Source organism: Coregonus clupeaformis, chromosome 37 (assembly GCF_020615455.1).
Source record: "Coregonus clupeaformis isolate EN_2021a chromosome 37, ASM2061545v1, whole genome shotgun sequence".
In the NCBI taxonomy this organism is placed as follows: Eukaryota; Metazoa; Chordata; class Actinopteri; order Salmoniformes; family Salmonidae; genus Coregonus; species Coregonus clupeaformis.
The window spans coordinates 29,286,872-29,298,083 of NC_059228.1; the positions used below are offsets into that span (position 1 = coordinate 29,286,872).

At 42.1% G+C, this 11,212-nt stretch overlaps 1 protein-coding gene across 1 annotated transcript; it reads left to right on the plus strand.

The window, feature by feature from the left end:
* The first annotated feature begins 407 nt into the window (after positions 1 to 407).
* LOC121553540 (neuroblast differentiation-associated protein AHNAK) lies at positions 408 to 11,131 on the plus strand. The gene is made up of 5 exons (XM_041866724.2): positions 408 to 472; positions 4,237 to 4,291; positions 5,268 to 5,391; positions 5,539 to 5,714; positions 5,879 to 11,131. The coding sequence occupies exons 2-5, from the start codon at positions 4,289 to 4,291 to the stop codon at positions 10,613 to 10,615; spliced, it is 5,040 nt and encodes a 1,679-aa protein (XP_041722658.2). The 5' UTR covers positions 408 to 472; positions 4,237 to 4,288; the 3' UTR covers positions 10,616 to 11,131.
* Positions 11,132 to 11,212: the final 81 nt, after the last annotated feature.

Genomic DNA, 11,212 nt, shown 5'->3' on the forward strand with positions numbered 1-11,212 from the left:
CAGTAGGAGATGGCAAATACTGACGAATGGCTGATGGTCAGAATCTTTTGATTCCATTAATCTCTCCAGAGCTATGTGTGTAAGCGAATTAATGAGCGCATTCATTCGTTGAGTGTAGGTGCATGTTTTGCAACTATTGCAGGCTTCTGTTTCTTGTTTCTCTTTGAAAAACCTGGTTCAGCCTGTTAAGGAGGAGTGGTGTGTACTTCGCTTATTCGTCACCTCTCACTCTCTTGGCAAGTTTCGGCTGTCACCAGCCCTGCAAATGTGCATGACATGTCCCTCTCCCTGTGAAAGGGGTGGGGGTTGGGGTGGCATTGAGTCTGGTGTTGCCTAACCTGTTTTCCAGCTCAGGTGGTGGTCCGAGAAGGCATTTAACTGACCGATCCTCTTAAGTTGACAGAACAGCTGAGGTACAGAGGAGACAACATTGCCTGGGCTTTTGGAGGACACATCTCTAAGACATCACAAGGTAAGTCCTTCCTATCCTATGCCCTAATCCGAGCCCAGCGAGCCCCAGCATACAAAGATTAGCTTTATAAGGCTTTTGATGCAATTAGAATGAGATATTTAACATTGTCATTTGTGCTGATGGTACAATGGGAACTTCAATCAGTTTAGTGCTCTTGTATGTAGAGTACAGAGGCCTAACAGTGTTAATTATGCTGTGTTGAAGCTAGTAATGGATTTATAGTTTCTGCAATTTTATGAAATTCTTCTAGTTTTATATTTTAAATGTCTTGCTGAACAGATTAAATTGTCCCTCATGAAATTGCCTTGACCTAAATGTAAATGAGCGGGTGAAGGTAGTAAATAATTTGATTTGTGTGACCCTACGACTTGATTTGTGTGATATCGACATTTGTGGGTGGATGTAGGGTCATATTTCGGCACATGGGTTATTGTTGTTGGCTGATTGTTAATGAACTTGGCACTTGGTGTCACCCTGAAAGATAGTTTGTCAAAATACCTTGCCCAGAACTGTAGATTGATCAATGATTGGTGAAGTGGATTTTGCTAGTGGGGTACTATTCATCAAACATATAATTCCTGTTAGATGTACATCACAGCAAGCAACACATTCCATATTTAAAGGGAGTTCTATGAGACAATGATTGAAATACTGTATACCATTTCATAATGTTATGGTGGCTTCATTCTCATCTGACCACTGAAGAATGTAATGCAACAGCAACACCTCAGAGATATCAAGTAACAATGGTACTATAAAAGACACTATGCACCTGTTTCCGGGACACAGATTAAGCCTAGTCCTGGTCTAAAAAGCATACTCAACTGGAGAATCTCAATGGAGAATTTTAGACCAGGACTAGGCTTAATCTGTGTCCCGGAAACAGGTGCATAGTGTCTTTTATAGTACCATTGTTACTTGATATCTCTGAGGTGTTGCTGTTGCATTACATTCTTCATAGTGGTCAGATGAGAATGAAGCCACCATAAAATTATGAAATGGTATACAGTATTTCAATCATTGTCTCATAGAACTCCCTTTACATATGGAATGTTGCTTGCTGTGATGTACTGTACATCTAACAGGAATTACATATCAAGCCAAGCCATTCATTTGGTATTTTTACTTGCCTTTAAATGAAGCCACAATAATAAACCCACAACTATTGACTTGCTTCAATCTTCTTTTACTTCTAATATTTATCCTCAGAGATTGAAACAACTTTTTTCCTTTTCATGAAACAGAGAGACCGGTAAAAGTTGTAACCAAAAGTATGTGGCTTCATGTTTTGCATTTTCACAGAATGCATTTGTGGTCGTGTAATAATGTAATGTTTTGAAGCCAATATCATGACACTCATAATTCCACTTACACCATTTCTTCTTTCTGACATGCTGCCCACCCGACCCCTCAGTGTAGGTGACGCATTGACATTCATTGAAAGTAGTGGGTGTGGCAGTATGCGGCTGTGGTAGTAGGTATAGCATGTAAGCTAGCATGCATCTCAACCAACTGGTTTGCGATACATTCCCCTGAGCATCCTGGCCATGCCTGGGATTCCTGAGGTGTGAGGCTGTGGTTAGGTGTCGCTGTCACTCTGTCTGTCAATCAGGCAGCAGTAAATTGAAGGCAGAGAGCTTTGACAAGATTTAGTGTGGATATTAAGAATGATTGTCATTATAAACAATAGTGATGATAGTACCTTTTTAAGAAACATACACTGAGTGTACGAAACATTAAGAACACCTTCCTAATATCGAGTCTGTCATGGTAAGAGCAGGTGTTAATGTTTTGTGTAGTCAGTGTATAGTATAGTCCAATTACTATTTTGGTTGGTTGTTGCGTGTTATGATATGATAACTCTAGTATTGATGCGAGAATGTAGTAAGAATGTAATATGTAGTTTTGTTTAGAATGATAGTCGTCCTCCCCTTTTATTGAAATGAGTGGCATTCCTAGGCTATAACACATATTTTGTGTGATGAATTGTTTATCATTTTGTATGAGGGGGGTTAGGGCGTCTTGAGACATAGCAAAAGTCTAGGAAAGACTGTTCAGGTGTAAGTCTGAGCAGAGAGATACATTAACTCTGTACTAAAGTTTGTCATGTGCATAAAAAGTAGTTTTTACTTCAAACAAGTGGTATGCGTTTGTGTGTGTGCGTGCACATGTGCATGCGTGGATGTTTCACCCGCTGGGCTGGGAGAGGATGTGGTTTTCTGCTAGCTACACCTCTCAAAACATTTACCGGTTATATCAACACATATATATATTTTTATAATGTGAGAAAGTTTTGTAATTATACTGAACAAAACTAAAATAAAAGGCCACTAAAATGTGCATAGATATCTCAAGTTTTGAGGGAGCGGGCAATTGGCATGCTGACTGCAGGAATGTCCACCAGAGCTGTTGCCAGAGAATTGAATGTTAATTTCTCTACGATAAGCTGCCTCCAACATCGTTTTAGAGAATTTGGCAGTATGTCCAACCGGCCTCACAATCGCAGACCACGTGTAACCACGCCAGCCCAGGACCTCCACATCCGGCTTCTTCACCTGCGGGATCGTCTGAGACCAGCCACCCGGACAGCTGATAAAACTGTGGGTTTGCACAACCGAATAATTTCTGCACAAACTGTCAGAAAACTTCTCTGGGAAGCTAATCTGCGTGCTCGTCGTCCTCACCAGGGTCTTGACCTGACTGCAGTTTGGTGTCGTAACCGTCTTCAGTGGGCAAATGCTCACCTTTGATGACCACTGGCATGCTGGAGAAATGTGCTCTTCACGGATGAATCCTGGTTTCAACACTCCCAGGCAGATGGCAGACGTGTGGGCGAGCGGTTTGCTGATGTCAACATTGTGAACAGAGTGCCATTTGGTGGTGGTGGGGTTATGGTATGGGCAGGCATAAGCTATGGACAATGAAGACAATTGCATTTTATCAATGGCACTTTGAATGCACAGAGACACCGTGACGAGATCCTGATGCTCATTGTCGTGCCATATATCCGCCGCCATCACCTCATGTTTCAGCATGATAATGCACGACTCCATGTCGCAAGGATCTGTACACAATTCCTGGAAGCTGAAAATGTCCCAGTTCTTCCATGGCCTGCATACTCACCAGACATTGAGCATGTTTGGGATGCACTGGATCAACGTGTCCAGTTCCCACCAACATCCAGCAACTTCGCACAGCCATTGAAGAGGAGAGGAACAACATTCCACAGGCTACAATCAACAGCCTGATCAACTCTATGCGAAGGAGATGTGTTGCGCTGCATGAGGCAAATGGTGGTCACACCAGATACTAACTGGTTTTCTGATCCACGCCCCTACCTTTTTTTAAAGGTATCTGTGACCAACAGATGCATATCTGTATTCCCAGTCATGTGAAATCCATAGATTAGGGCCTAATGAATTTATTTCAATTGACTGATTTCCTTATATAAATTGTAACTCAAAATCGTTGAAACTGTTGCATGTTGCATTTATATTTTTGTTTGGTGTAGTAACAGCAATTATTTCCACATTTTCATTGTAGAACGGTACCCTACAATAAAAACAGTATTATATTAGGTTGAAATTGATTTTTCATTTGGCTGTCACAAAATAAGGGAAAATTGTCCTTGAAGATGTTTCAATGTCCATTTTATTGTAGTGCAAGATACAACCCTGTAAGATTGTTTTATTTTTTATAGAGTTCTGCTTCTTAAACCATATTATTAACTGCACCTCACTTCTTTTTTGTTGTTGTTTTTACAGGTTATAGTGGACATCTTTCTTGATATGCTGCTGTAAATATACTTCAGAAATCATGGTGAGTGAAATACTTTATTTATACAATTTCCTGACATTTCATAACCTTTCATGCTTCCCATTAAAGAGGCAATCTGTGATTGGTACATCCATTTTAGGACTTTTAAATTAATTATACCCATTGATTAATGAAGAATCTAACTTATAAAAGCTTAATGAGCTTAGTTCCAGTGTCATACCATCAGAACCCAAAATATATAATCTTATGTTGCTCCATTGTTAGTAAACAATGGAATTGTAAACCAACACTAGCCTCAAAACATGATTAAAACTATACTTTTTATATCATGGTTGCTCAGTCCTTGCATCCATAGCTCTGTCTATGAATTTGAGAGTCTCCCTTAGGCCACTGAGCCTCCCGAGTGGCGCAGTGGTCTAAGGCACTGCATCGCAGTGCTAGCTGTGCCACTAGAGATCCTGGTTCGAATCCAGGCTCTGCTGTAGCCGGCCGCAACCGGGAGACCAATGGGGCGGCGCACAATTGGCCCAGCGTCGTCCAGGGTAGGGGAGGGAATGGCCGGCAGGGAGGTAGCTCAGTTGGTAGACGCCAGGGTTGTGGGTTCGATTCCCACGGGGGGCCAGTATAAAAATAAAAAAAATATGCAATGTATGCACTAACTGTAAGTCGCTCTGGATAAGAGCGTCTGCTAAATGACGTAAATGTAAATGAGAGTGGTTACATTTCTCCAGCCTCACCCCTCAACTTCTTACGAAAACAGTGTTTGAACTGCAGATTTCCCCTTTAAAGAACAGAAGCCTTGAGGAAGTGTGTTCTCCTAAAAACAAGCTATCTATCCTGGGGTGTATTCACAGTCTAAGAAATCAGATCCTAAAACCATACAGATGTTGTCTTCCCAGAGTCTTTGAATACTGCTCACATGCTAAAGTAACTGTTACAAACAGTTGATGCTTAAACTTCATGATAGTGACTACAATTGATTTGATTTAATTGTATTTGACTGTTGACCTCTTACTAGAATGGGAAAAGTCGGCAAAGACGTTACTCCGAAAGCTTGGTCCTGGAGGATTCAGACAGAGGAGGAGTTGTCATCACTGGAATCACAGACCCTAGTGTCACTCATAAGAGTGGCTTGAAAGAAGGTAAAATGTCACATACCAGTTAATTTCTACTAAAAAACGTTCCTAATTATAAAATGTAAAGCATATGTACTTTGTATTTTTAGTTGTACATATAAGAAAACGACAGAGATATTCTTTCAAGCCTCCATTTTTTTTCTACTGTTTTAGGCGATGAGATTGTTGCTGCCACCATACATCTTAACCACCTCAGTAAAGATGACCTGATGGAAATACTCAAGATCATGGAGCCTTACGAAGACAACATGAGTTTTGTGACAAAGCCTGGTCTGAAAGCCAGCGCCAGTCTCGGCTCATTGGACGGTGGTCTCAAAAGTCCCGGGGATGTAAGTATCAGAATCAAATTTACTTCATGATTTATGCCAGCAGTCATTACACTATGCTCAAGGTGCCTTTTCATTTCTGAACAATTATATCAATAATGTATTATGGATCATTACTTAGTATTTGTCCATTGACTACCACTTAATTGCTATTTGATTGTCAACAGATGCTCAAAGATACCTACAGCAGAATGCAGCGAGCAGTTGAGGCACCATCTATTGAGGTTGTTGGCCTCAGTGGACAATTAAATGCAGAAGGCAGGTTGAATAATGAAATCAATGGTCCCACTTTGAATGGGAAATTGCCCAATGTGACCTTGGACACACCTGGAACTGATGGAGGTGCAAAGTTTCCAATGCCCACCATTGGAATGTCTGGGCCTGTAATGAAAGGAGCAGATCAGGAGGGCACCCTCAGAGGCCCTAAAGTCAGTCTATCAACACCAGAGCTCAGCACTTCAGATGCTTCACTTGACTTGGAGAAACCAGCGGTTAAGACGAGTGGATTGAAGTACAAGCATCCAAAATTCAAAATGCCTCACTTCAAACCACCACACATAAAAGCCAAAGCGCCAAAGGGAGACGTGAATGTATCAGCAGATTTAGAAGGCCCTGGTCTCAGTGGAGAGCTAGAGACACGAGACCTGACCCTCTCAGCCCCTGATGTGGAAATCAAATGCCCAGATGTAGATTTGAATGGGCCAAATGCTGACTTGAAAGCTCCAGATGTTGACATTGAGGCTCCATCAGGCAAATTCAAATGGCTTACTCTCACAAAGCCCAAGTTCAGATTATCTGGACCAAAAGTGAAGGGACCTGAAGTGGACATAGATGCTGACCTGTCTGCACCTGACAATCTCTCCACTCCCAACATTGATGGAGAGATAAGCGCACCAGATGTAGACCTGAGTTTACCAAAAGCTGAGGTAGATCTGCAAGCTCCAGATATCGACATTGAGGCTCCCTCAAGTAAATTCAAATGGCCTCATTTAAAGAAACACAAATTTGGTCTTCATGGGCCCAAAGTCAACCCCCCTGGTGTGGATTTTAAGGCAGATCTGGAGACACCAACTGTTGATCTTTCTGTCCCAAAAATTGAGGCTGAGATGAGCAACCCAGATTTAGAATTGAATTTACCCAAAGCAGACCTCAGTAGCCCTGAGGTAGATGTAAAAGTCCCTGATGTTGACATTCATTCTCCCACTGGGAAACTTAAGTTCCCAAAACTCAAAAAGCCAAATTTCAGGCTCTCTGGACCAAATATAAAAGCTCCAGACATTGATGTTGATGCAGATCTGAAAGCACCTGACCTCAGTCTCTCTGTCCCTGAAGTTGAGGCAGGGCTTAACATGCCTGATTTGCACACCAATTTGCCAAATGATATCAAAGGCCCTGAAGTAGACCTGAACGCATCAGAAGTGGACATTGAGCCCCCTTCAGGGAAATTGAAATTGCTTACTCTAAAAAAGCCCAAGTTTCATCTCTCTGGACCCAAGGCTAAGGGTCCCAAAGACTTCAATCTCTCCACTCCAAATATTGATGGAGAAATACATGCACCAGATGTAGATCTTAATTTACCCAAAGCTGACCTTGAAGGCCCAGTGGTAGATGTTGACATTGATGCACCCTCTGGAAAAGTCAAGTGGTTCAACCTAAAGAAGCCCACAGCTGATTTGAAAGGTCCAGATGTAGATCTTCAGGCACCAGAGGTCGACATTAAGACACCCTCTGGTAAGCATAGATTTCCAACTTTAAAAATGCCCACAATTAACTGGACTGGACATAAGGTGAAGGGACCAAAGCTTGATGCTGATCTGAAGAGAGCAGATTTGGACCGACCAGCTCCCGTGGTTGATGTGAATTTACCAGGAGCAGATCTCCAAGGCCTTGATCTTAACCTCTCCGCACCAGCAATTACAGCAGATATTGATGTTCCAGATGTAGATCTTCAGGCACCAGAAGTCAACGTTGAGGCACCCACTGGAAAGCATAGATTTCGAACTTTAAAAATGCCCAAAATTAACTGGTCTGGACATAAGGTGAAGGGACCAAACCTTGATATTGATGCTGATCTGAAGAAAGCAGATTTGGACCTCTCAGCTCCGGAGGTTGATGTGAATTTACCAGAAGCAGATCTCCAAGGCCCTGATCTCAACCTCTCAGCACCAGCAATTGAAGGAGACATCGCTGTTCCAGATATCAATGTCAGTTTGCCTGAAGCTGACCTCAAAGGACCAGATGTAGATTTAGACCTTGATGCTCCCTCTGGAAAATTCAAGTTGCCGAAACTAAAATGGCCAAAAATAAGAAAAGTAAAAGGACCGGAACTTGATGTAGATGCTGATCTTAAGACCCCAGAATTAGATGTTGATGTTAATTTACCTGAAGCAGATCTGAAAGGGCCTCGTCTCGACTTGAAAACAACAGATCTCAACCTCTCAGCACCAGCAATTGAGGAAGACTTTACTGTTCCAGATTTGAATATCAGTTTGCCTAAAGTTGACCATGATGCTCCCTCTGGAACATTGAAGTTACCAAAATACAACCCCCCAAAATTCAGTTTAACAGGACCAAGAGTTAAAGGACCAAACCTTGATGCTGAGCTAAAGGCCCCAAAATTGGATGTCTCTGTTCCTGATGTGGATGTCAGTTTGCCAACAGCTGACTGCCAAGCCCCTGTAGTAGAGCTGAAAACACCAGACCTTTCTGCCCCCAAAATCAAGGGATCTATGGCTGCTCCAGGTTTGAGTACCAGTTTGCCTGAAGCTGGCATTAAAGGTCCAGCGGTGGATCTTAAAGCCCCAGAAGTTGACCATGATGCCCCATCTGGAACCTTCAAGTTGCCCAAATTCAAACTCCCCAAATCCAGTTTAACAGGACCAAGAGTTAAAGGACCAAACCTTGATGCTGAGCTAAAGGCCCCAAAATTGGATGTCTCTGTTCCTGATGTGGATGTCAGTTTGCCAACAGCTGACTGCCAAGCCCCTGTAGTAGAGCTGAAAACACCAGACCTTTCTGCCCCCAAAATCAAGGGATCTATGGCTGCTCCAGGTTTGAGTACCAGTTTGCCTGAAGCTGGCATTAAAGGTCCAGCGGTGGATCTTAAAGCCCCAGAAGTTGACCATGATGCCCCATCTGGAACCTTCAAGTTGCCCAAATTCAAACTCCCCAAATCCAGTTTAACAGGACCAAGAGTTAAAGGACCAAACCTTGATGCTGAGCTAAAGGCCCCAAAATTGGATGTCTCTGTTCCTGATGTGGATGTCAGTTTACCGACAGCTGACCTCCAAGCCTCTGTAGTAGAGCTGAAAACACCAGACCTGGACCTTTCTGACCCCAAAAGTAAAGTGGTCCTTGAAGGACTAGATGTAGATCTCCAAGCCCCAGATGTTGATCTTAATGCTTCTGTTGACCTTAATGTTGATGCTGATCTGAAGACACCAAATTTTGCCATCTCCGCTCCTAAGGCTGATGTGAATTTACCAGAAGTAGATCTCCAAGGTCCTGGTCTAGACCTGAAAGCACTAGAGCCCAACCGTTCTGCCCCCAAACTTGAGGGTGAAGTGAATGTACCAGAGATAAGAATCAATGTACCCAAACCTGACCTCAAAGGACCTGCAGTAGATCTAAAAGCTCCAGATGTAGACATTGATGCCCCTTCAGGCAAATTCAAATTGCCTCATTTTAAACTCCCCACATTTGGCCTTTCAGGTTCTAAACTGAAGGGACCAAAACGTGACATTGATACACCTGACATTAATATTTCAGTTCCCAGAGTTGAGACTCGGCTTGAAACCCCAAAGGTAGATTTAGCTGTACCTCAAGCATACCTCAATCTATCTGATCCTAATGTTAAAAGTTATATTAGTGCTCCAGATGTAAATCTAAGTTTACCAAAAACGGACTACTCTGGCCCTGAGGTTGAGTTGAATGGTCCTGATCTAAGTCTCTCTACCCCAGGAATTGAAGTAAGTGTCCCAGACATTAAAGGCCCTGAGGTTGAGTTGAAAGCTCCAGATGTTGACATTGCGGCTCCCTCTGGAAAACTGCCTCATTATAAGATGCCAAAGTTTGGTCTCTCAGGACCTAGAAGAAAGGGAACAGAATATAATGCTAGTGCAGATGTAAATATACCTGATGTGGAAGTTTTATTCCCCAAAGTTGAGGGAGAGATTAGTACACCTGAACTGAGTCTCTCTGCTCCTGGCATTGAGGCCAGTGCTGACATGCCAGATTTGGATGTAAATTTACCAGAAGCTGACCTCAAAGTAGATGTTGAGGAAGAGGGAGACACTCACAAAAGTACGTTCAAATGGCCATTCAAGTCGCCAAGCTTTAAATCATCTGGCTCAAAAGGTAAAGATTCTGACATGGACGATGAGGAAGAACAGAGTAGGAATGAATCAAAGAGTGATCAGGTAGAGGTACCAATGTTTACCTTTCACAGACTGCCACAGACCAACAAGATTGAGAGTGCATTCCAAGATGCTGCCAAGGCCCTTGGTGAGGCGATTGACACACAAAAGCTTGACGGAGGCCTTGAAACAGCTGGCACAGAGGTCAGTTTGCCTAAAGTGAATGAAGGACAGAAGGTGACATCACCTTCAGGACTTATTAACATCATGGAGCGGTTGAAGAGATTTAAAGCAAAAACACCCACAGCTAATGTCTCCCTACCAGAAGTGAAAGGTGAGCTCCGTGCCCCTAGCCTTAATGTCAGGTCCACCTCAGACGCAGACAGTTCCACTTTGCTAAAAAGAGGGACTTTCAAAGTTACGAAACCTAAATCTGGGGTAGGCCTGGAATACCCTGTAGTGGACTCATCGGAGGGAAACGATATCATATCAATAAGCCTCTCCAATATGCTTGGTCTGAATATCAAAGAACCCGATGCAGATTATTGATAGTTTCCAGCCATGTGAACCTTATTCATGTTGGTTTATCCCAAGTGTAACTATTTTGTAAATACATCAATCTAAAGTATCATTCCATTTGTTCTTGAGTTGACTCCATTTTAAGGATGTGGTTTGTCTCTATGTACAAACAAAACAGAAACGTAATTATTTGTATGTAGAATCTCTGATGTCTGTTTGTATTAATCCATATGCTACATCTATATTTAAACAGTTGACAGCAAAATGAAGGAAAATGTGCTCATTAGCTCTATGTGTACTCAAATGTATTTAAATTATGGTAATGTTTCCCAAATGCTGTTCACTTGGAAGTTTACTTATTTTTACAAATGCCTCAGTATTGTATCTGTCACAATTCAGACATGTTTCACCCTTAAAGGAGACATAATCTTTATGGAATCTGTCATCTTCACATTTTAAGCTAAAACAACTGTTGAACAGTGAAATGTAATTATACTATTCATTCGTTATATTTTTCTCCAATAAACTACTATATCAATTTGTCTATATGATTTCCTGTATGATTGGATATTCATCAATGAAATTAAAACAAATAAACCAAGTTGATATAATCATCACACACACAGA

Excerpts from the sequence above, each read along its gene's own strand:
- LOC121553540 (XM_041866724.2), top strand. Across the intron at positions 5,392-5,538 it reads TAAGAGTGGCTTGAAAGAAG|GCGATGAGATTGTTGCTGCC; the intron begins GTAAAATGTCAC and ends CTACTGTTTTAG. Across the intron at positions 5,715-5,878 it reads GTCTCAAAAGTCCCGGGGAT|ATGCTCAAAGATACCTACAG; the intron begins GTAAGTATCAGA and ends GATTGTCAACAG.